The 26,798-nt window shown below is 44.4% G+C and overlaps 1 protein-coding gene across 6 annotated transcripts in view; it reads right to left on the minus strand.

Annotated features, from left to right (window-relative positions):
* Positions 1-26,798, minus strand: part of RIN2 (Ras and Rab interactor 2) — a 1,069,632-nt gene that overhangs the window by 34,701 nt on the left and 1,008,133 nt on the right. For all 6 annotated transcript variants that reach the window (XM_069607527.1, XM_069607524.1, XM_069607525.1 and 3 more), the window contains one exon: positions 11,501-11,632. In XM_069607527.1, coding sequence (XP_069463628.1) covers positions 11,501-11,632 — 132 coding nt within the window. The remainder of the gene's footprint in view (positions 1-11,500; positions 11,633-26,798) is intronic.

The following is a 26,798-nucleotide window of genomic DNA, read 5'->3' on the forward strand; positions in this document are numbered from 1 at the left end:
TCCGGCATCAGATTTCAAGCCAGATCTCGGGATCCTGCTTGCCTCTGCCCCATCCCCAGCAAACAATCCCCTGGCACACTTTCTAATCTGCTATGTGCGAGCGCACTGTGCACAGTGCAATCGCACAGAGCACACTAGATCACTGTGGCATACTGAGCGGGGGCGGGGTGGGAGCTGTGGGACTTTTGGCAGTGAGACACCTCTCCCGTCAAGCACCTCAATGAGGGTGCCTAACGGGAAAGGTGTCCCGCTGCCAGGACAATGTCCCAGGGAGCTTTGTGGCTCTTTTGTTGCTCTATGTAAAAGGAGCATTAGCATGTGAGCCATTAGGCACTGATGGGAGGGGACTGTTACCAGGGACTTTGTCCCTTTAGAAATGGGAGAGAGTGATCAGAAGTGTTTGTTTGTTTGTGCATTTGTATAGCGCTACAAAACCTCAGGTATCTGAGCGCTGCTTATTTCCCACGGTATGTGGTGCTCATTTATCGACCTCGGAAGGATGAAAGGCTGAGTTTGGTCCTGCCGGGATTCAAACCTACGTCAGCAGGCTCTGTACGGATGTCAAAGCGAGAGCTCTACTCGCTGTGCTATCTGAAAGGCGAAAGCGAGAAGGGTGTATAATGTTGCATTCTTTATGAAATTACTATGGCTTTAAAACCCAAGGGAGATTTGTTGGGCTCATTTTGAATGCAGGATGAGGAGAAGAAAACTAAAGCCATACTCGTATTGCTCAACTTATTTGAATGACAATGTATATAGGGTATAGTTAGTTTACTAATAAAGGTTAGTTTATTATGTAATGTGGTTTGCTTCCAAGGCATTGCTATAAATGAAGTATTAATTAAGCACATGAAACGCAAAGCAAAACCTTAATAAATACGTATATCAACTAAAGCTGGGAAGATGTGCTCAGTTGCTTAAATTGTTCACATCCCGGTTTCACCATTCAACCGAATTGTGTGATCCTGGGCTATCATTTAATCACACAGTGTCTTATCTGCTGCTCTGTCAGTGATTCTGATAAACTTCACAGCCTATGTTAGTATATCATGCTATTATTAAAAAAATGCACCATACATTATAATAGTGCCATTTAGATATTTTGCACCACAAAGTTATTTGCCACTTGGCTTACTTATGGCAACTTATTCTAAAGTCATTTGAGACCTTATGGAATTGCAAGAACTGCATTTGGGAGGGAAAGTAGCAGGCCTTTTTTCGTTGCTCAACGCAACCCCCGGCCCCCACCTCCTTGCAATGCTGGATACTCCCCTGCTGAGGACAACCCCCACGTTCGCCCAGGGTCAAAGACCCTGTGACAAAGCAGAAAGCGCACTTTGCACACAGAGCAGAATCCATTTGGAAAACGCATTGATCACTGAGCCCCCAGCTCAGTTGTGTAATCTGCTCTGTGCGAGCACACTGTGCACACAGAGCAGATTACATTATCGAGCCCGCAAAACTGGGGACTTGGTGATCATTACCTTTCCCAAATAGATTCTGGTATTTGTAGTCTTGAAGATGGCTTGAAAAGTACACAAACTATAGTAAGGTGTTTGAGCACTTTTTAAGCCATGAATGAAATTGCACCATTTTTAAACTATTTCGAACATCCTTTGATCAGAGTTCAACTACCAACTCCGCCCCTTCTTAACTCCGCCTCCACTGAACTTCGCCCCCACCCAGGCCCTTGTGGGATCACCCCATCACATTTTTTCCATTTCCATCACTGCCAGCACATAATGCTGGCATGCGGCCCAGTCATGAAGGGAATGGCATGTCATGCATTAGGTATGTTCAGCTTCAACATGCCAGAAGCGAATTCTCCAAGGAACTGTTTTCTTAGAGGCAAGTGCAGGAAGTGAGGCGACCTGGCAGTGTGTGCGCAAACATACCGCACACTCGACAGGATGCAACGGGCCAGCACACTTTCTAACAGCAAGCAATCCACTGGAAAAAATGAAGTCATACCACTTTTAGAGAGCCTGGTTATCAGCTTGAAAGCTCAGCCCACACCATGCCAAGAACCGCCTTATTCAGGAGTGAGCCACACTGTAACTGCATGCACTGCTGTGATTAACAGATGGGGCAGTGTCATGCGCAGGCCAACGGCATCCCCGTTTTTAAGATTGAGCAGCAAACGCATAAGCGGGTGGATGCATAGTGTGTACCGCTTTTGCAATTATACAGCACTTTCGCCAACCTGCTGTGTAAGCATATTGTTGCAACCAATTTTCATTATCCAACCGGAGCTGGTACGGGTTTGACAACCTCACATGGATGAAAAGCTCAGTTGTCCTTGTCAGGATGTAACCCTGCAACCTGCAAATCTCGCACACAGCTCAGCAGCAAGTGCTTATACCCACTGAACTACCTTAGCGGCTGTTTGAGCAATCTGCTGGTGAAAGAACGCCACATGTGCATGTCGTGCCAAAATCTGCAACATTCCTGCCTGCCAATGTGTAGCCATTTCTCTCTGAGCAGCTCCTCGAGGTGTCTCTCTGGGTAAAAGACTAAATGAAATGCCCCTGGGATAAAAAAAAATAATACATTTTAAAAAAAAAAGTGTTTCCTTGAAACGGGTCTATTTATACGCCTCTTCCAAGTAAAAGTGGCTCAGCTTCAGGACAAAAGTACCTTCTCATTAGGAACTCGGTGTGGGAGGGGTGGATTGAGGAACAGAATTTCCCTGCCAGACAGCACTGCTCAAGTAGTTGAAATCATATGCGCCCTCACTCTGACACACACCCTCTCAAAGGGCATTATCCTTTAAGGGGCATTTTACACAGTGCCCTTACCAAACGGGGTGCAATCCCGGGCCAGCATCATATATCCAGTAGGACAGCTCAGAGAGCAAAACTCTCACTTGAGAAATCGGTCCTTAACGTGCAGTCACGGATCAGGATTTGCAGTGTCCTCTCTTTTCAGGGGCCTGACGTTAGTAAATTGGCAGCACTTAGAAGCAGGAAGAATCCATCATGAAGTGTTCCTGTCATATTATGACTTTGGCAGAACGGCTCAGTTTATCACATCTGCCCATGAATTTGGGCATGCAGAAGGCACCGAGTTTCTCTGCCCATGCTTTAGCAGAGACAGAGTTCCCTCGTGTGCTCAGGGCTGTTTGCCATGCTGATGATATGATAGATGGCATTTATAACGCGCCTATACACAAGTGGTGAGTGTGATGAGAGAATATACCCCTTTCTTGGCACATGTCACATTACAGGGCATGGACTGGGAGAAGCACACATCATTAAGGGAGTACAGAATAGAGACTCTGCCTCCAGGGGAGTCTATGTGTTACATCTCCCCAACGGGGACCTGTGGCAGAGGGGAAAATGAGGATCCTAAATACCTTATGATCCCCTGCTGTGTGTGTTGCAGCCACAGATTGCAGCTCACTGGGGGGAGGACCGCAGCCCCCACCAAAAGAAGGCAAGACGCACCGTCACGTATCCATGCAGCGCGGCTGCACTGTCTGCTTTTGCACTGGCACAACCCGACCAAGCATTGGGGCTGTATCCACGATTAAATGGCATCTAAGGCAGAGCATGCCCAGTCTGTCGTGAATACATGAATGCTTCGTTTTACATAATTCTGTGCTTAGCAGGAGTCAGTGCCTAATGCAGGGCATTTCAACTTTACAGGATACCAATTCCCATCAATTGCCATTTGGGACCTGCAGATAAGAACTTTCTCCAAGGTTGTACACAAACCCTAAAGCAACCCCTGAAACACTTCACAAAGTTTCAGCAGCACCCCAAATTAGAGATATAAGGGGTGTATTAGCAGCATTTCACTAAGCGACAATTATTTTAGTATTAAGGACCCCATGATGCAAAAGCTAAAAAATGTAAAATATATATATATATATATATATATATATATATATATATATATATATATATATATATATATATATATATATATATATATATATATATATATAACATGTAGGTATGTTTCTGTACTCAGCTGATGTAATTTATCAGTGTTAGGTTACCCTCTGCTGTCCAAATGGCAAAGTGCACCTCTGTGTGCCCTTCCAATTCATCAACAGCAATCATTTTAACAAACAGAATGAGCATGGTTCTGCACGGTCACCTTCACCTTCCACTATCGCAAACATTCAGAATAATTTCAAGTTACTTCTTTCCACCCCCACTTCTCTTCAGACAGGGCACAACGGCTCCAGTGTCAATGAAGAGTTAAGTACCGGCTCAATGTTTCAGTCTCTGAAGAGGGAAACACTGTAGGACGAATACCAACTCACAAGCTAAAACTGAAAGCAGGTGCTGTAATTATGCTACTACGCAATCTTATACCATAACAGGGACTCTGCAATGGAACAAGGTTGACAATTACGGATCTGCAAAGACACATCATAGAGGCCTGTGTAATTGTTACAACTTAGATACTGTTCTTATACGGTGCATACCTCTCCTCCATCTGATACAAATATGCCTTTCAAATTCAAAAGAAGACAGTTACCTATACGTTTATCCTTTTCAATGACCATTAATAAGTCACCGGGACCTACGCCCCCTTCCAGGAAGCGATCAGTGGTAATTCTGATATTTAAGAAGGGCGACAGAAGTGATCCTAAGAATTACCGACTGATATTGACCTTTAAGATATGCTAGGGGTGAAATAGCCCTAAAACACCATAACTAAAGGCCAGAGTCAGTGGGGGAACATGCCATGCTGCAAAAGGCCTGTTTTGAGTAACATGGAAATCAGGCCCTGTAATGCTAAAACGAAAAGGAGTGAAGTTAGGAGTCAAAACTTGGAGGGGCCTAAAATGTTCATGGCCTCACAGAAGGGAAATACTTGAGGAAACATTTGAAAACCATTTCAAACAGCAAACGTACTGTTGTAAGAAGTGGCAGCATCCAGCGTGTAAATAAAAATGACCAGATTGTGTGCAGGCCTGGACAGCAGAATAGAGCTTTTCACTATGACCGAAATCATTGCCTTCTAAGTCTGTTTTCCCTTCATATTAAAGACATGCTCTTCAAAATGTGCGCAAAAATGCAATAAAGGAATTGTAGGTTTGTCCATCATGGGCCCATCAACAAAAGACAAAATAATTCACAGAACCTACATGGAGATTTTGAAACTGCAACAGAATGAAGGGTTTCACGGCTGGAACTTTCTTCAGTAACATTGGAATTGTGCTTTTAAACATCAACACGTGGAGCTTCCACATGTTCAGCTGAAGTCTTGAAATGTACATTATGTTGCTCTTCAGTAATGACTGTTTTGCAGGTAACCGCTGTGCAAGGGTTTTACATGGGAAAGTGTGCAATTTTAAGAGTTGAGTTAAATGTAAAATGCCTGCAGCAGAGGTAGGCCAACATCCTAATTTCATTTCTTTACAGTGAACCCCTTAGTGTGAAACCAGATTGCAAAGCTCTGTTGCCAGGGAAACGAGTTGAGGAATTCTCCTACTCTCCAGGTTTTATGACCTGAAACCACTCAAGGCCACCATAAAACTTGTCTTAGCTACCAACTAGCCCATTGAAGCTCTTGGAATGTGATCTAATCTGAAACACAGGACCCCTCTTGACGTCACATCCACACATCGCCACGGTGCGGTCTAGGTTGACGGAGGGAGCTGATTTCCGATTGTGGAAATTGGGAGACATACGTTTCATCATGTAATATCCATAATATTCATCCCAAAATATTCATGTTAGGATTTCTGGAAAGCTGTCAGAAACCTGCATCTGGTGAGCCCAAACCGATTTTGGTGACATCAACATACCAAACGTTACAAGGAAAGAATTGATTGTGACCTCTGCATAAATGTGGCAACCATACAAATTTGAGAAAATCTGTCACAGGTGATGAATATTACGCACAGCGAATGCCCGATTTTTCAGGAATATAGTTTGGGCATTTTTGATAATGTGAGTTTTGCATGTGCAAAAACCAGATCTAATCCCCTCTCCCTGTTAGATGATTGATGGGGGATCCTCCCTTGGCTTCCCAGAACACTCCCATTTTCTGTGGACCTATCGGCCGGCAGATGGGAGGGTCCCCTGACCATTGCCCTATCAATTTTGCAAGAAAGATGAAAAATCAGTGATGTCATTTGCCTTATATCTTGAGGTGTGCAGCTGCCAAAGATTTGAACCAGCCTTGCAGAGTGGGGCCTAGATCTTGCAGTGACGCCAGGAGCTGGAGTAAGCTTACGTAGGACCCTTGGGTGGACAGAGAGAATCCTTGACTGACCCCTGGCTGTTCCAGTAGTGAGGCCCTGATGCTTCCTGGTGCCCCATGCAGTCCGCTCTAGTAAGTATAAACATCCCCAGAAATACATCAAACAAGCCCTATCTTCATTAGCATTGCCATAGAGATTCCCCGAAGGAAAAAATAACCCCTATCTTATTTGTCTGTGTAATTCAGTCATTTTCCTATTGAAAAGAGGTTTACTTGTTTTTGCATTGTAGTAACTGTTCCATTGACAAATCCTTTGTTCACCTGTGCATTTAAGTCATTTTTTCCTATTGAACAAAATCATCTCTTATTTGCCTGTCGATTGTAGTCCTTTTCCACTTGAAAAGTCCTTTGTTTGCCTGCATTTTGAAGTCATTTTCCTGTGGAAGAATCTGTTGTATGTCCGTGCATTGCTGTCATTTGCCATTTAAGAATGTCCAGTGTTTGTGTAGACCCCTAGTATATTTTGCTCATTAAATCAATTAATTCCCAAATGACTTCACGGGATAGGGAAAGTTAGAATTCAAAACTAACTCTCCCTTCCCTGTGTCTTGTGAGTCATTATAAGTATAAAATATTGCCCAAGAAGTAATTTCATTAAGAGCTGAAAAAACAATTCTTCCATTTGTTAAATGGTGTTTTAAAAACGAATTCCCATTTCCATCTATCATATTAAACCCAAACCGATTTCCCTATTGTGAGAAATCTCTTTGCCCAAAGCCTACCTGTTAGTTACCTCTGTCATTTTAAATGAAAACCGATTTCCGTATGTGAATTTCACATTGCTTAAATCCTGCCTGTCATTTGCAGCCTTGGAAAAACAAGTCTTTTACATTTTCGTTTCTCAAAGAATTTCGCTTCATCCATCAAAAATGGGTTTTCTAAATCTATCCATGTTCCTCTACCATCTTTTGATCATGGATTTCAAATTGCATTCCCTTTTCATTTTTCTGCCATTCATAGCCTTAGAAAAACAAGTGTGATTTCCATTTTCTTTTCTCTAAAAATGTTGCTTAACCTATAAAACTGTTTCCTTCTGGTCTATCCCTCTTCCCGTACTGTTTTCTGAGAACGGATTTACAATTGCATTCCCTTTTATTTTTCCATATGTTGCATCTATAACAACTGAGTTTCCTATTGTGTGCTAGCTAGTTGGTTTAGAAGCTGTATTTGACTCCCAAAAGCAAGCCGCACAAAGTGCCCTGGTGTGCTGTCCCATAGCAGTGGTCCTAACAAAGTAAAAACTTATTTACCTGGTATAGAAAATAAATTGTCCCATTCATTACTGTTCCCATATTGTATCTGGAAACCCCAATTAAAATTTGCTTTCAACCTGGTGAAATCATCAAGAATCGTTTGTGTGTGCATGTACTTTCTTGTGGGTTGCATTCATTTCATGTTCTGAATTGTTCATTGTAGTGGTGAAATCAGTAAAGTACATCCTTGTGCCATACCTGTTTGAGTTGTCTTAGTGTGCCCTCTGACTAAGAATAATCTGAGGTTTGTGTTTCCACCCCCTGGTGGCCATTGTAACTGTTTATCAAATCTTTCATTATAATCATAAATAAATAAAATATTAATTGACAACACACCGGCCTGGTTCCTGGTCTATTGTGACAAGTGGTGCTGGTGGAGGTTGGGTGTGAGACGGGTTGGAGGTCTCCTTAAAAAGAATCTTAGTTGTAATAATAAAAATTGTTATATTGTGCGCCACATTCATTGTAGGGGAAGGAGATCCCTGACTTGCTTGTGCCGTATAATATATTGTGGCAGAATGGTGTATGCTATGGCGGGAATGGCTAGTAATCTATATAAAAGTCTTAGGCATGACTTTCATGCACAAGGTTTACATTAGGAATCATGAACATGAGCTCCCTAGCCTCATTGCGATTATGGGGGTATCGTTAAGAACTGAGCAGTATGAAATTGTGGGAATGGATTTACTGCCATGTCTACCTCTTTTCCAATTGAAAGGGAGTGAGGAATCTCAAAGGAAATGCCCCCGTCCTATAGCTGGAGTTATTTCCTCTAGAAAAATGAAGGAATTAGCAGGGATGTAATAACCTTCAGTGATAATTCCAAAATCCCAACAGGAGTGAGGGTATGACATCAACTGATAATGTGGCAGATATTCTGCCAAAACAGCAAGCAAATGAGTCTGGCAAAATTAGCACATCAGATTCCGCCAAACTTGTAATGAGGTCCACATTCCCTATGGTGATCTCCACCCGCACAAATGGCTTTTATTTACTGATTTCACCCTTGCACAAATAATAGTATCATTATACCTGGCATGGCAACTGACTCTTGTTGTTAGGTTGTGTTTTTATGTGCGCCCTGAAACCTACGGGTGTGTGGCGTGATACAAAAATTTAAATAAATAAAAACATGTGTTCAGGTTCTGGTTTACCAGCATCATTATACGTTGCAGCTTATTGCATTGCTTATCCCTTTAATGACTTTGTGGTTGCTTTGAATTATGGTTGGTAAGCAACTAATCATTATTGTTGCACATATAAACAACTGCAGTTCCTATGCATAGACCCTTCTTATCACGAGTATCATTTAGTAATGATACATTGCTTATTTCCAAGTTTCTAATAAGCCACTTCTCCAGAGATGGCTAGACCTAATAGAAACATTCAACAGAAGCCTAGCAAAAAAGCCCTTGGGCCCCAATGCAGTCTTGTGGTGCTCCAAATCCTCTTTGAATGATTCAGCTTAATTTATTTATTTGTTTTTCCTGGGCTTTGCAACACACTGCAGCGTATGTTATGGTATTGTAGTCATCACTTATATAGTGCGATTTCCCCATTTGTATTGCCTCAACGTGCTTTGTGGTTGCAACGCCCTCTGGGACCGAAGTCCAGGTATGGGAAAAACGTTCTAAGAGTGGACTTTAAGATGTGTTTGTGCATTCTGCCGGAATTAGGACTTAGGAGGGCTGACTAGGCTGCATTAAGCATCCCAGGAGATCAGGTATGTGGGTGGGTGCTGTCAGTTGTCAAGACAGAGTGCTAGTGTAGGAGAGACGATGTGTGCCCAGCCAGAACAAATCTGTCCTAGGTTGTCGCTGTATACTAATGGCACAAGTGTCAAGGCAAGTCTGAGGTTTCAGTGTGCAAGGCTATGCGAGCAGCTACATCGAATTTGACATAGCCATAGCTGCATTCTAGAATGCATGTATGGAAAGCCATGCATGTGGCTTGTGACCACAGAGGTGGTGCATTTATACATACCTTAATCTCAGACAGTTTATCTTCAATGTCTCTTTGTCAGGGTTTTTCTGTCTCCCAAGACAACAGGGTGGTTGTGCAAGTGCATCTTCTGGTGCGGTTAGCATACTACCGTTGGGAAGGACCTGGCTAGTGGCAGTCTTTGAGTGCAATAGGCAAATACATTGAATAGACATTCCCACCTATGGCCTAGGAGCAATGGTATCATTTGCCATCCCAAAAAGAGACAACTGTCTAAATGCGTTGTGTTTTATGCCCCCCAGGTGAATCTTAGTGTGTCAATATTCCTATCCCCAAAGGCTAACTAAGTTCGTACTGTGTCCTATACCCCATGTTAACCTGATGCACTTACCCTCTATCTCCAGTGAAAACCTATGAATTGAGCATTCTGAGTGCTTGGGTAACATAGGTAGGGCGGCCAAACTGAGTGTTTAACATGTCCTGTCCCCAAATCAAACTAAGCACTCTACATTTGCTACCTCTAGTGGTTCGTCTGATCAAGCATTCTGTCCAGATGCTTTTTAGTGGCAAAGTTCAAGGTACAATCAGATTTCAGGTGATGTTCAATAACCAGAGTGCACCAGTTAGAGAGTTGTAAGTCTGACGGGAGGGGGAAGGGCGGAGGTTCGGGGGTGCTTGCTGTATGATCATCTGTTGGAGTGGAAAGGGACAAGTTCATCACGAACGCTGCTGCCATCTGCTTTGGTGTTAAATTGTTGATGTTTTGTTGGGTCTGCACCAGCACTTATGTGCGAGGAGCAATCAAAGGATAATGTGGAAGAGGGATTCAAGAAGAGGAAGGAAAAAGCCTGGTTTTGAGGACCTTACTGAATGCAAGGTGGTTGTCATTGCAGCGAATGTTGAGAGGGAGAGAGTTCCAGATGGTGGGAGATTGGATGGCGAAGGAGGAACCTCCCAGTCTAGTGCAGTTATACTGGTGGATAAGTAGGAGAAGTGCTGCACCAGATCTGAGGGTCTTGGAGGGTCGGTAACATGTGAGTTTATCTTGGAGGAATTCGGGACCAGTGCTGTGGATGCATCTAAGCACTAGGATGCTAATGCAAGGCTGCATTTTAGTGCTGTATATAATGCCAAAGAAATAGAAAAATGTGGCCAAAAAGTCACCCCATGCATAATCATTACTTCTGCTTATCCTTGTCTTGACTGAAAGGTTGTTGTTGATGTCACTCAATACATCACATCTGATCTCAAGCAGGACACCGCTGTCAGAGTCTAAGATATGGTATGTCAATTGTATTACTTTCCCCATTATCACCACTTCAGCCTGTATCCCATGTTTCCAAAAGCACACATCTTGACATGTTCAAATCTTGGTGATGTCGCATCTTGCCAACTGACTCGGTATACCTCGCCCTTCACAGTGTTTGCAGGACTGGTTTCAAATAAACTACAGAGCATACAAGGCCCCATTTGAACATATCTCAAGTCCATTATGAAACAACACAAAACTTATTTCTGTGACCACAGAGCTCCAACCCTACATATTGCTGCTCACCTAAAAGGCCTATTTTAAACTTAGAGTTGGTTTCTCACTGTTTTATAAGCAAGTGCAGACTAAAGGCATGGATCCATGCTACCCCAAACATTCTCCTTAACCCCCAGTAAACCATCTGTGCATCATACAACTAACACATGTCTCTTTGTAACTCACAAGACTAGACGTTGTAAGACTGTGGTGATGGGTGCAGTATAAATATATCTTAACAGAACACACCCACATTTCCATTTCAGGGTCATGAAATCAATGCTAAACTTCCCAAAAAAAGTTGAGATCTATAGTTATTGTGGACAAGATACTTGCATGACATAGGTTTTGCCTACACACACACACACACTTTAAAATCACAGCATTGTACTTTTGCCCTTGTGGACCGCAATGAAAATGTGGTGACAACTGTTGCTGAACAGATGCAAAGCCCATTATATTATCCCTTTTCTACAGCTATACCTAAACATACAAGCAAGCCTGCAACAAGCACAACACTGTAACAATCTTCATATAAGTTAATTGACTAATGTACCTTCTCCGTGCAGCAGAATAGGATCCAGTAGCTCCATCATGTATTCGATTTCAGTCTCCAGTTCCAACATGTCACACTGAGCTATAACATAGGTCAGCATTGGCAAAAAGTCATCAGCTCCATACATCCTCCCTAGGGTTTGAAAGGGGAAAAGGCAATTATTTGCACAGACAGCAACTTTTTTGTGTATACATTCTTTAACCTAGAACATATAATTAAACGCCCTCTAAATCCCTGACTCAGAACCTAGCAAGTCTCATGGGGTAGTAAGATTTTATGGACACTTTTATAGAGTGAAACATCTATAATACAAAACACATGTGCAGTAGAGCAAAAAGTGCCTAGTAATGTGTTTAAATCCCAATCTTCTTTTTGTAAATTGTGCATGCAAACTTGTCGTGTATTGTACCAAGAAGAGATTTAATCCAGTGCCGGGCCTAGAAGGCCAACCCTGCTCTTCAGGCATGATTCATAGGTTCATGTAGAATTGCTTTACAAAAGAAAAGTACTACCAGTAGAAAATGTGGAAGCCTGCCAAACGACTTGATCTATCACAGTTGCTAGAGATGAGTTTGACAAAACACTAGTGCTCCAGTCCCACATCTCACCCCTCTGACAAGAGTGGTCAGTTTACCAAAATACCCTTTAAGATAGAGACCCCCTTTTCTGAAAACCAACATATGTCAACTACCCCACCCTGAAAAAAATACCTATGTTCTTGTATGCAATATTGGTGAGAAGCAATGGTGAGTTTGCTGAGGAAATGAAACTGCCGAAATAACTAGTCATGGCACCAGAATGCTACATGTACACCTAAGGCCAGTTAGGCTAAGGGAGTCCTCCCAAAGGGTGGTGTGTGGGGTTTAATCAAAGGCCCAAACAAACGCAACTGAAAGGCGCACCGGCCAAAATGACCTGCCAGCCTTCGAAAACTTCCACACTGAAAATGGGCCTATTAATGTAGACTGTGTGTGCTTCTGCAAGTAACAAAAGGAAGAGCTCTATGAATGGCCAAGTATTGGAAAGCAAAGGCCTATCCTGCATTTCAAAAGGAAAGGTTGAACTGGAAAGCAGCCTTTAAGTTGCATGTGCAGAAGAAATTCTACATGGAAAACAGAGGTTTCAGACACTGAATCTAAAATGGCTTTGCATTTGCATTTACCAGCAACAATTGAAAAGAAAAAGCCACTTTGTTTCCATGGGGCACATGTAAATTTAATTTAGGCCCGAGGCAGACCCTTTTGCTTGTTGTTGGCAGATTCCAGGCCTGCCTGGATACTTATCTGGAAGAGAGATCTCTGTGGAGATAATGTACATTCAAAGTATTTACGACAGGGCATGATCAACAGACCCACCCCTGGATCGGGAAAAATGCAAACAAATAGAAGGTTTTGAGATCAAAATTGTGGTCAACTTCAGATAACAGGACAAGGTGCCAGATGTCAGCATGACTTATGGCATCACAGGGCAGGGGTGAACTGTCTGCTGTATGAAAAGCATCTCCTCAGCCCGCCAACTTCAAACAGCAAATAGTCTAATGGCTTTTAGCCCGTCCTTAACAAAACATTCAGTACAGAATTCTCTGGTCACATGCTTGCCAAGAAATTAAACTGGCCTGGAAAAAGGATAACTAAGATTTGCATACATGTGAAGATTTCACATTAGTTTAAATGGACTATCATAACTAGTGATTTCCTCAGCAACAATAAGTTGCATTGCGTCTATTTATAGGTCATTTGAAAGCTAGCAACGAGATAGTTATTGTGATGTAAATGTGATCCACATGTGATTTTTGGAAATCATGTTATCACCTGATTTCTGTTTCTGGCTGCCACGAAAATGTACTGAATTTAAGAATTGGCGAGCTGATTAATGTAAAATTAGGTATCTGGAGAGTAAATTGCATGTCCATAACTATTATATTTTTGTATAAACGGCAAAACATTGTCACACGCCTGGGCAACATGGTGCAAGCACGGCTGTCGTTTTATCAAATGCCCCATGATTAACTGAAGCAGAATATATATGGGATACATTACTCACCATAATTGTACTTCTGATGCTTGTATCTGCTTAGATTCGCATGCTGTGCATAGGCCGACATCTAGTGGAAGCTGCGGAGTATTACAGTTTGTTTTTCGAAACTCGAAAATGGGCGTCGACACAGGTCGTGCCAGTAATACTATCCCTAGTGTGACGTCCACGGTACCCATGAACCCTCACGCGTCTAGGACCCTCAGATTGTATTTTTCCTGACACGAGGTAGCATGAGGAGTAGCGTGAGTACAGATGATCCAAGCAGATAGAAGATAGATAAGATAAGACTACAAGTATCCATGTGCCTTCTCTCAGAGGGGAGGAAGGGTGGGTCGCATGTGAATCTAAGCAGATACAAGCATCAGAAATACGATTACGGTGAGTAATGTATCCCTTCTGAGGCTTGTGGAATTTTCTTAGATCACATGCTGTGCATAGATTAGCGAGCAGTGTTAGAAGGAGGTGGGATTTGAGAAGGGTCATGAGCAAATAAATGTCTTCGAACCGCTTGTCCCACTTGAGTATCTATCTTGGAATGGGTGTCAATGCAGTAGTGCTGAGTAAAAGTGTGAATAGAGCTCCAAGTAGCTACTTTGCAAATGGTGTCAAGGGGAACATTTGCAATGAAAGCTAGAGTGGCCCCAATGCCTCTTGTCGAGTGGGCTCTGGGCGTAAAAGGCAAAGTTTTGTCAGAAACAGGATACAGTTGACAACCCACTTGGAGATGGCACCCTTAGAGACGCGATCTCCCTCTTTGCCTGTGGCTACGGAGACAAACAGTTGATCTGTTTTCCTAAGCGGTCTGGTCTTGTTTACGTAGTAAAGGACCACCCTACGCACATCTAGGGTGTGTAGTTTAACCTCAGCCGAGCTTTGTGGGTTTTGGAAGAAAGCCGGAAGCTCGATGGACTGGTTTACATGAAATTTAGAAATAAACTTAGGTGAGAACCTAGGGTGCGTCCGTAAAACCAGCTTATCCTTATGAATAGTAAAGAAAGGATCCTGCACTGACAGAGCCTGTATTTCACTGACCCTTCTTATGGATGTAATGGCCACTAAGAAGGCAGACTTATAGGTCAGGTGTTTGAGACTTGTCTTATGCATGGACTCGAATGGGGGGCCCAGGAGTTTAGATAGCACCACGTTCAGGTCCCATCCTTGTGGTGGGTTAGATATAGGAGGATGAAGTCTCTTTACTCCCTCCATGAAGGCTTTAACCACGGGTACCTTCCACCACGACACCTTGCCCTTGCCCTTGCTATGTGAGGTGGTGTACGCTGACCGTGCTGCCAGGTGTACCTTTAGTGAGTTGAAAACCAACCCTGCATCCAGCAGGTGGAGCATGTATGTCACCATTGTGGAAGGAGTGCAATCAACTGGGTTGATTTGTTTATTCTGGCACCAGATAACGAATCTCTTCCATTTGTCGAAGTAGCAATGCCTCGTGTTAGGTTTACTAGACTCTTTTAGGATGTCCATACACCTCTGTGCTAAATTAAGATGTCCAAACTCTATGACCTCAGGAGCCATGCTGCTAGGTTCATGGAGTTGGGTTGAGGATGCACCGTCTGACCTTGGTGCTGGGACAAAAGATTGTACCAGCCCGGGAGTTTGATGGGATCGCACACCAAGAGTCTACTTCGGTGTGGAAAACATGGTTGTCTCGCCCACATGGGAGCAACTAGGACGAGCGTCATTGACTCTCTGTTCATCTTGTTCACCACCTTCCTGATGAGAGGAGTTGGTGGAAAAGCGTACGCAAACATCCCTGACCAGTTCATCCACAGGGCGTTCCCCAGGGAGTCTGGTTGGGGAAACCTGGATGCGAATCCTGGGCACTGTTTGTTTTCGCTTGTGGCGAATAGGTCTATAGTGGCGAAACCCCACTGAGAGAAGAAATCTTCTACGATTTCTCTGTGTAGACACCATTCGTGTTCCTCTGGAAGGGGATCTCTGCTCAAAGCGTCCGCTACAGAATTGAGATCCCCTGGAACATGTTGAGATGACAGAAAGATGTTCCGTCTGAGTGCCCATATCCAAATTTTGTGGGCAAGTCTGGACAGATTTGGCGAACGAGTGCTCTGAAAACTGCCACAAGCTCTAGCAGGTTGATGTGATTCTTGGCCACTGTATGAGACCCAGAGACCCTGAGCTGTGTGGTGGAGATGGTGAGCTCCCCATCCTGTCAGTCATGCGTCCGTCCTGACTACCGCCTGTATCTCGGGATCGTAAAAGGGTTTCCCCTTGGATAGATTGTCTCTTGTCCACCAGTGGAGGCTTTGTACAAGTGTTGGCGAAACGACCACTAGATCGTCCCACTGACCACTTGCCTGAGACCACAGTTTTGCCAACTATTCTTGCATGGGACGCCTTCATGCCCAGCAAACGCATTGCTTTGCGTACTGTTAACTGGCGACCGGTTTGATATTGCGGAATTTGCAGTAGTATATTCCGAATTCTTTCCTCTGAAGGAAAAGCCAACCCCTCTTGAGTATTTAGAACAGCTCCTAGGAACTGCTTGGAGGTGCTGGGCACCAGACTTGATTTTTTCTCGTTTGTGGAGAAGCCCAATTCGAAGAGGAGGTTGATAGTTCTTTGAATGTTTGTCCTGCAAATTACTGGGGTCTCCCACGTGATGAGCCAGTAGTCCAGATAAGGGTACAATGGGATTGCCTCCCTGCGTAGGTGTGCCGCCGCCCCCGCCAGTACCTTGGTGAATACCCTTGGAGCCGAGGCTATCCCGAAGGGCAGTACCTTGAACTGGTAGTGCTGACTGTCCACCTTGAAGCGCAGATATTTTCTGTGCGCTGGGAACATGGAAATATGAAAATAGGCATCTTTGAAATCCAATGTTGCCATGTAATCCCCCTTTTTTAGGAGGGGAATTACCTCTTGGAGAGTAGTCATGCAAACTTTTTGGGGCTTGACATACTTGTTTGCAGGCCGTAAATCCAATACTGGGCGCTTTATCAAATCTTTTTTTGGCACAAGGAAGTAAGTTGAATAAATACCCTTGTTTACCTGGTGTCCGTGGACGAGTTCTATCGCGTCCTTTGCAAGAAGATTTTCGATCTCTTCGAGTAGGATCTTCTGGTGGTCTAAAGAGTGTATTCTTTGTCGTGGAGGGTGGTTTTGGGGACGCTCTAGTAGTTCTATGCAGTATCCTGAAGACACTGTGGACAGCACCCATCTGTCTGATGTGATCCCTTCCCAAGCTTGGGTGAAGATGGAAATGCGTCCCCCTACTGGGGATGCGAGAGAAGGAACCCTGAACGGAGCATCACTGTTTTGGTGGAGGTGTGCCCCCTCCTTTATTGGGACCGCCTCTACCCCTACCATGACCTCTTTTGTTACCCCTGCCATAACTCTGGGTAGACTGCTGGTTAGTGTTCCATGGAGTACCCTGGCCTTGGGAATAGTTTGAGCCTCTTTGGGAGTTTTGTCCTCGAGGCCGACGAAAATTGCCATTCCCTCTCTGGTTAGGGGGTCTGTTGGTTAGTTGCCCTAGGGACTTGAGTGTCTCGTACTCGTCCTTGGCATTCTTCAGCACGTCCTCGACCGCCTTTCCAAACAATAGATCCTGCTCCACTGGCTTATCTATCAATGATGCTTGGGTCTCGGTCTTGAAACAAGACTGCCGTAGCCAAGCATGCCTCTTGATGACCGTGCTTTCAGCAATTAATCTGCCGGCGTTATCCGTGGCATCAAAGGTTGATTTTAAAATGCAACCTGACAGGGCTCTCCCCTCTGCCGAAACTCGTGCCAATTGGCTTTTTAAGGGTTCTGGGGTGGAGTCTATGAGAGCCGCGACTTCTTCCCACTGGTGGCAGTTGTAACTAGCCAGTAGGGTGGTGGAGTTGGCAATCCTTGCCTGGTAGGCGGAAGTGGAGACTACTTTCCTGCCCAAGCCATAAATCTTCTTGCTCTCCTTGTCGGGGGGGAGCTTCGGACGATGACAAGGGTGTTCACGCCCTCTTACGGGTGTTTGTAACAACCAGGGAGTCCGGTTTGTGATGTCCCCTTATGTACAGTGGGTCAGATTGGGCTGCCCTGAAAAGCTTTTCAATTCTGGGGTTTACTGCCCTAGTGAGATTATTGGGGTTAACAAGGGAAGGGTCTATCCTCCTTTGTATTGACTTAAGGATAGGGATGGCCTGAGCAACAGGTCTCGTTTCTCCCACCAATTCATCTGCAAAGTCCTGAGCACCTTGGGTGTCAATGTGGAAGTGCTGTGCCGCTCTGGACAGGACCTCATTCAGGAGAGGCTGGTTGTCGACAGTGGAGTCGGTAACCGCGGGTCCTTTCTCTACCGGGGAAATCTACCCTGTATGTATCTGGGTCATCCTCCCCCTCCTCCTCTTGGTCCTCATCATCCCCATAATAGCCCATCCCAGTTTGTTCTTCGAACATGCCCACGTCTGGATCCTCACCAACGGATGGATCTTCCTGATATTGAGAATAGGGCTGTATATAGAAGGGGTCTGAAGACTGAGTTGGTGCTTCACCCCGGGACTTCTTACTTGGGGGTATTGGATCCTTAGAGCCTGAGGGAGTTGACCTTTCTGGGGAATAAGAGAGAAAGTGTTCCGGGTTTTTGGCGTAGAAATCTGCCAATGATGACATCCTTGACATTACTCTGTCTATGTCATCACTGGACCATTCCCTTGAACTGGGAATAACTCTTTTCTGGAGTGCTTTCCCTGTTTTATCCTGACTAGACCTACTGGTTTGAACAGGGGTCTTAGGGACAAGAGACTGAGACTTGTTCGTCTGTTTAGGTGGAGTAGAATGTAGTTTAGGAGTGGAAGTAGGCTTGGACTGCTTACTTTGTTGTTTTCCCCCCTCCCCGTGGGTGGAAGAGTGTTTCCCTGATTCTTGTGCCCTATCAGAGCTTTTCGATGCCTGGCGCCGAGATTCGGGGGTAGAGTCCCTGTCTCTGGAGAGTGTAAGGGATTCGGTAGAAGCCTTTGCGCTGCCTGCAGATACCGACTCCTGGAGTGCGGCCTGGGGGTAGAGGTCGGCGTCGTCCTCCGACGACCAAACCTCAGTCACTATGGGGAGCGAGGCACTCTTAGCAACAGTGGAGGGTTGCCTGGTGTCATGAGGCGATCTCGAACGCGAATGCCCAGAGGACACTGACTCGGTGGACCGTTCTCTACGTGCCTCTTTCCGAGAACTCGACGTGCGCGTCGAGTCTCGGTTCGACCTTTGTTTGCTAGAAGTGGTGTGGGTAGCGCTTGCGTCGCCGGGTGTCTTCCCCATAGCTGCCCTGCCGGACAACCTTCCGAGGTGGCTTGGCTGTCCATCGACGCCACATTGCCCTCGCCGTCCGAAAGTACGGCGTTGCTGCAATCGCTGGAGGCACCCTCCACGGCCATGGTCTCTTGTCGCCTGGCGTGGTGGGCCCAACGCTTTGTCGAATGGTCCTTAAGGGTCTTCAGTTTGAACCGACTGCATGCTCTGCAATTCGCCTTGGGTGGTCCCTCGGCAAGCAGAGGTTACACGTGGCGTGTCTGTCAACCCAAGGATACTTGTGGTTGCACTTGGGGCAAAATTGAAAAGGGGTACCCTCCATACGCACCCTGTGGCAGCGGGCTCGGAGTGTAGGAATATAAGTAATGTACCTATATTAATCAGAGTGTAGGATATGTGCCACCCCCCACTCTCCCTATTCGCAGGGCCGAGTCCAGAGGACTTCCGAGGCCCGGGCTGAGGCCAGAGGCCTTCCGAGGCCCAAATCCGTCGCTGTAGTTCAACGGTTGACTTTTCTCCGATCCGCCGTCGAGTGTCGATGTTCGGAGACTCGACGTATAGGTGGAATAAAGGGGGAAATGTATAACACTATTTGCAAAATCTGACTACGTCAGGGAACTCCGCTCAGTGCTTCCGACCAGCATGGTGGAAAAAAACAATCTGAGGGTCCTAGACGTGTGAGGGATCATGGGTACAGTGGACGTCACACTAGGGATAGTATTACTGGCAGGCCCTGTGTCGACGCCCATTTTCGAGTTTCGAAAAACAAACTGTAATACTCTGCAGCTTCCACTAGATGTTGGCCTATGCACAGCTTGTGATCTAAGCAGATTCCACAAGCCTCAGAAATGTATATATCATGGCATTTATTAGTAAATTACTAACTTTTGCCATGTATGTACTTTTTGGTTGAAGTTGGGAATAAGAAAACATGTGAATCTCAAAGAAGAGTTGCAATATTTCTGTTCTAGACTCCTGGAGCAATTCTTAGACAGGGGCTGGACTTGGGGGTTGGAGAGAAATGTGAATGTCCAATCCTGGTTGCGAGAACATAAATTAGCACTGCCTAATGTTTACTTTCTATGGGAGGGGCTTAGAGTGTAAAAAGGACTTGAACTATGGAAAGGAGCCAGTTGCCAAAAGATCACCAAAGGAGATCTGCAGAAATTTAATCTGGGTGGAAATATTTCTGGGGAGACTACAAAACAGAGGTTGTGAGACTTCCCTGGAACCATAGAGAGAGGATTGCTGTGGAATTCCATTTGATTGAAGTGTTGGCCAGAATCCTTGTTTTCCCTAAGAGCGAAGTCCTGCTCAGTTTCCATGAGTGCAGAGCCCAGAGATTTCCAAAAGTAAGTAGATTATCCAACAAAACGTCAGCATGGTCATCTATTTAATAAACCCATTCCCTTTCCTAGTGGGTTCTCTTCCATCAGTGGGTGGGTGGATATAATTGTGTAGACCCTTAGCATATTTGACTGTATATTAATTTAATTAACTCCCAAATACATTGACGCAGGGGAAAGCTTGAAAGAATTTGAAACTTTCACCCTCTCTTCTAGCGAGAAGGTACAAGCTAGTCATTTAAAGTAATTGGGGTGTCTTAATTTTCCTGTTCACCCCTGACTTCTCTAATGAGAGGGGGTGTGCCTTCCTAAAACGAAAAAATTCCCAACTGAACCCCTTCCCAAAACTTGTTTTTAAACAAAAGATATACTTGCCACCAAAACGAAATGGACAATTGTCACCATTCCCAAACTTTGCCTTTCAAACCAAAAGATACTTGACCCTAAAACGAAAATTCCCAACTAAAACCCAACCCCAAAACTTGCTTTTAAATAAAAGGTATTCTTATCTTAAAAATGAAATTGTGAATTGTCACCACTCTTTCAACATTGTATTTAACCAAATGGTGCCTTTGTCCCCACAAAGGACATTTCTGAACTGCCCAACTTCCCCAACACTAGCCTTTTAGTGAAGGGGGGGTCTGAAAACCAAAATTCATAAACTGTCCCCACTACCTAGACCTTGAAGCTCTGTTTTCTGCCACAAAGAAGGTGGTGGCTGTGATTGAACTAAATTAATATTCATTGAGCTTCTAATTAAAATAAATATATTCTTTCTATACCCCAGCCTGGTTCTTAGCTCACCGTGGGCACAGGAGGGGAGACTTCTGCAGTTCTATATGAATCTTTAATAAGGCCAGTGCTAAAAGTAAACTTAAGCAAAATATTGTCAGGCTCCTTGATAGGGGGTGTAGGAACTCCCCAGGTTAAGGGTGGTCTCTCAAAATAACGCTACATGTGCCAGGGTGTGGAAAGCATAGAGAGAGGACCCCCCCCCCAGGAGGAGGGACTAACCAACCTCAAGTCAAAATGAAAGCTTCAAGGCTGCCCCAGGGCAGTTAGTACCTAAACCAGCTACACAGGATAGAAATACCTGAGTTCCCTTAATCTGAGGAAGAGGCTGGATGCAGGGTTATGGCCCTATAAAAGGAAAGACATTTGCCAAAAGTCTGTGAAATTTGAGAGAGAGAAGGCGAGGAGAAGGAGCGTGCAGGAGGTGAGAAGATTATTATTTCTTACAATTCTGATTTTTATTAAGATTTTCAAAACATTACAGATAAATACAAATGACAAGCAAACAATTGTCTTTGATACGCTTTGCCTCACTCATTTTAATTGAGTGAGGCAATGCGTATCAAAGCTAATGCCAGAACTCTTAGATCAAACAACACACACCAGATGTGGGCGCCTAGATGCACGCTCTCACAGGTTAAGAAGTGTGCTTTTTTTGCTGCAGGCCCCAAAGTCTGGAACGCAATTCTTCCGGATCTTAGAAAAATAACAGTCACTGAAACTTTTAAGAAGAAATTAAAGACTTTGCTCTTCAATTAGCTTCAGAGCATTCCAGACCAGGCAGTTATCAGGCTCCGTTGCCGCATTCGGTGAGCTATGTTTTGTTTATCTTGGGTCCATAAACCTCCGGGTCCATAGGCGTGCAGTATAAATGTATAAAGTAAAGTATAGAAGTTGAGATTTTGTTGGACAGGCCTGGAATAGAGCAAAGGGGGTGATCGAGAGTAAGGAGGCGAATTGGAGGAGGCAGAGAGAGATTGGTTTCAGAGAAGGAAGATGGGAATTGAAGGACCCTATGATACTTGGATAGGGACCCTACAGGTTGGAAAGAGAAGACACAGCAGAGTAGGGAAAGAGAAACCCAGGATGCTGGGGAGAAAGAGACTTAGTAAGCTGGTGCAAAGTCCCAGGAGGCTGGTGATAAAACAAAGTCAGGTGTCGGGGTTTGGGTGGGGGGGCGAGAGAGAGAGACCCAGGAGGGTGGGAAGAAAGACAGCCAGGAAAGAAGAAAGAGAGAAAATTCAGGAAGTGGAGGAAAGAAAGCTGTTGACTGGCAAGATAGAAGAAAGTGGAGAACAGTAGGAGAGAGAAAAAGGAGGGGCTGCAGTGAAAGACCAGCTTATGGTATAATGGAGAAGGGAAGTGCATCCAGATAAGGAGGTGGTGGTAGAATTACAAAGGAGGGAGCTGAGAGAACAGAGATAGCCTAGAAAGGGGTACTAAGAATAAACAACAAGGGCATGGAGGAGGAACTGACAGTAGACTTTGGAAGAAGAGGTGAAACGAAAAGCCTGAATAAGCAGAGATAGAAAGGGACGGCTCTTCAGATACTTCCAACATCTGGGAACCAGCAGAGGCAGAAGGAAATACAAGCATTTGATACAGTGGCAAGGAGGCAAAAGAAGAGTAGGTGAGAAGCGAGTAGTGAAGGCAAAGAGAGAGCTAGCAAGGAACACCTTGGAATAAGAGCATTATGAAGGTGTGAGGATGCTAGACAGGGGTTAGAGGAGGTGGCAGTGTTATTATAATATAATGTTTCTATTATAATGCTCTTAATACCAGTGAGTGGTTTCTAAGTGCGGGATCAGGGTTCAATCCTGTTTTGCGATGTGTTGTCTTGCTTCCAAGACAAACGCGTTGCCCGTGAGCTATACTTCCTCACCAAGTGTTAGTCAGCGATACCTGGAGCCAGAGTTAACGTTGCCTCTCTCCGAGACCTCAGCTACTTACCAGTCAATGCATATAGATTGTAGGGACTGCACTGGGTGACCCTCACCCTTCTTTCAGTGGACTCCAGTTTTTGACGGCAGCAGTGTGTGACCCCTGGACCAGGGCCTCACATAAGAAGTGAAGGAGAAGAGGACAACACCCACTGGACTTGAGGAAAGATGTGTTGAGGGCCTTCACAACTCCTCAGACTATGAGTGACTTCCGCCCCTGTGGATTGCAATGCAAGAAGACCCGGATTTTAAGACTGTTAAAACTGACTTTTTATATTCTTTATTGCACCTGAAGGGAAGCCATCCTGATATTCTGTTGGTCATTTGTTAGCTTTCTTATTTCAGCCCAAGGGGAAGCCATCCAGTTAATGGTCACTTGTTTCAACCGGAGGAAAATACATCCTGCAATTTCTTTGAGCTGAATTCCACGGGTTGCTTTCGCCTCCGAAATAAAATTCCTTTCAACTGCTGCTTTGGTTCTATGTATCTCAGGTTATCTGTTTCATTTTTTCAGCCCCTGACGAATACCCAGCGTAATCTAGTTATGTAAGGGAACAGAAACATGTAGGGCCAGCTCGGACACAAATGGGAGCAGTTGCATTTGTTTTTTCATATGTGTTGTCTTTGAGATTGAGGGAGTATAAATGCTTACGTTTTTCGTTTGCCACATGTTTTTCTGGACCTTTCTTGTGTATTATGTTGCGATTATTATCTATCAATTAGACGTTTATGTTTTTCTTGCCACGAGCAAGTGAATATTGATTAAAGGTTGTTTGTATGTTTCTTACTTCACACACTACTTTGTCCATTTTTTCAGGACCCGTGTGTTTTCAGATCTGGGGAGGGAAGAGGAGGTATCTCATACATCTCCACTCAGATGTGTTACTCTGTTCACTGACTAGCTGGTTGCTGGTTTTGATTTGGTTCTCGGGAGTAGGTTGCCTTAACTCCAATTATTGGGATGACAAGCTCATGCATGCACTGACTCGGACCTTACTTCTTTCCTAGCTGTCCTGAAAGCCCTGAGACTAGGCTTCAAGGGTGGAGTAATCCCCACACCCTTTTAAATTGATTTGAACTTCATTTTTACAGAGAGTATCTTAAACCTATGAACAGATACCTTGGCGGTGAAAGATTGCACACATGAACAGCATCATAAAAACACAAAACAGAGAAATGAAACAAAAGAGGAAAGAGACAATACAGATCATTAATTCAATGACGAAAAGAGTCCAACTTAGCCTGACGGGGACCAAAAATGAAAGCCCATCTTCTACAGCTGGACACAACTGTAGAGGAATGGAAGGTAAATAACATGTCCCAAGGAGAGGTTCATGAAGATCGGTTCTCTCCACATCCCAGGGTTGTGGACCTGCAAAGATCTGCTCCCAAACCGAGCATGCACAGAGGCCAGATGCTCCCACGGGATGCAGCGGCCCGGCTGATCAGCTGGCACCTCCCACACTAAACCTACAGGGGCAACTAACAGTGTTTGGGCACTGTTTGATCAGACCTATGAAGCTAGTTGTCCCCGCCTTCTAATTGTCTTTGGCAACTTCTTCCTGGAAAAGTGACTGGGAGCGTGCAATGGTACAAGTGCTAGAATCTTGCTGCCACCTGGATCCGTATGGCTTATATTGCCCCTGGCAAATGTAAACATTTATCTCCAATGGATCAAAGGATGAAACAAAGAGATGAGTTTATGCAGGAAGCCTATTTCAAGTACTGTGATTATATAAACTGTGCATTAGTTAAGCATCAACCTTCACAAGGAGCTTCAAGTAAGAACACCTGCAGGATTTCTTCCACCAGGACCTGTGAAGAGAGACTGACAATTTGCAACAACTACTAACACTGATTGGGACCCACTCTGACTAGAAACATATATGCTATGCTGTTGATTACAACTAATGCATTTTCGGGAATCTGAACGAATCTCTAAGTAAAATGTATGTTTAACATCTCATTTCATTTTGCCATCTTCCCATGAATAACTCATCCAGGAATCTTGTCTATATTTGCATTTTTAAATCTACATTTGTCATTCTCACCACTCCTTATCTCGTTTCCTTTTAAAATTGCTATCTCACCCAGTGTACGTTTTCGTTTCCAGTAGTTAACGATCACAATAAAGCAATAATCTTTGGGAAATTACTTTTTAAAGCTAGTGAATAATAAGGTGTGCACGTGTAGCCTAGAAGCGCAGTAGTCAGCTTGAAAAAATGTAATAGAATGAATGCAAAATAGAGGCCGCCATTTTAGAATGGAATGAACGTTTTGCATGAAAGCGCCAAAGAAGGCAGGTCCAGAACTGCTGAGCATATCACACGAGTGGATGAGGGGGGGTCTTTTGAAGATAAAGTGATTGTGTTTCCCTAGTGCAGGTTGTGATGCTCCTGCCGTTGTCCCTGGGTAATATTCCTGCAGGATATCGCTCTAATGACCAGGCAGCATGGGGGAAAGTGGAGAGTACAGGGCTTAAACGGGGATGGGGGGAGTGGGAGCATGATATAAACGAATGCTGGTTGGTGGAATAGGGTTTGTCAATTGAGTAACTGACATTTATTAAACCGTTTTTCACTGTTTCCAGCACATTATTTTAGATGCTGGTCAGATCGGTGTGCGCGTGCAGCGCAGTCTTGAGTATGACACTGATGGGCAATGCAGGGCAGATATCACCAGGGTAGGACTGGGACAAGAAATAGGCCTGGTCACCCAAAAAAAAGTGGCCCACCCCTTGCCTCACGCTCCTTGACCTCTGATGACATCACCGGAAGTGATGTCATTTGACTCCACCCCAAAGTGACATCCCGGGAAGCGATGAAACACAACCTTTCATCCCTTGAAAAAACAGTAAGTGGCATCAAATAGCATTGTTCCTACTTTGAATCCAAGCAGAGGTCCAAGGCCAAATGATATGTTATTGTATAGCACTTACCTTAAGCTCTTTTTTATAGAGCAAATATGCATACAATATCACCCAACCTGTGTTGCTACCCATTTATGGACCTAAGAAGGATGAAAGGCTTTTTGAAAAAAAAAAATGTGAAAAAAAAAATTATTCTTTCAATTTTATTTTTCCAAACCGGCCCAGGCAGAAAGGACGAGGGGCCAATCCGACCCTGGATATCACACAGCCACACCTGACTGTATCCCTGTCACTCAAACAGAACTGAGCACTAGATGTGATTTTTTTCTCTTAAAAATGTAAAGCGTCATGTTTTATGTAAAAAGTGCTGCCTCGCTACTAAAGACTAGAAAATGAAACAGAACACATTGATCATGTGTAAATGATGGGACTAGCCATGCTGCATGACAGATGTACACTACTTCTCTTACTTTGTACTGCTCCTGGCAAATGTTGCAACATCGGTCTGTTTCATGTTTAATCAGTGAATATTTGTATTAAAATGAGTAACATGGCTTTCATGTCAGATGCCATATGAGGTCGGTTACAAATGGTGCTGCTTCAGCTCAGCAGAGTGAACGCTTCCCGTGAAGCAATGCAATGGGAAGTGAGATGCCAAGAAGGAAAGGGCGATAATCACACCGAGCAGCCAGTCCATTTGCAGGGAATTTACGAAAGAGTCGACGAGCTCCGCCCTGCCAGAGACTCCACCCTCTATTTGCATATGACAGGCTTTCCTGGCAAATGCTGAAAGGGCAAAGAACATGTTCATCCGCTTCAACTCTTATAAATGCACGCCCTATCATTCAGCACAAAGAACAGCTACAAAGGGAATGGGTCGTGTACAAATGAAGGAGAAGTTGCCTGGGGCAAATGCCGTATTCTTTACTCACTGTTATTTTTAACACGCACAACACATTTAACTTTGTTCAGATCCATTGCAATTATGCTGGCACTACACACGGAAGCTTCTCAGAAAAGAAAAGCGTTTAGACCAGTGGTATTCAAACCTTTTTATGCTG

This window comes from Ambystoma mexicanum, chromosome 4q (genome assembly GCF_040938575.1).
Source record: "Ambystoma mexicanum isolate Mex_15411 chromosome 4q, UKY_AmexF1_1, whole genome shotgun sequence".
Lineage (NCBI taxonomy): Eukaryota > Metazoa > Chordata > Amphibia > Caudata > Ambystomatidae > Ambystoma > Ambystoma mexicanum.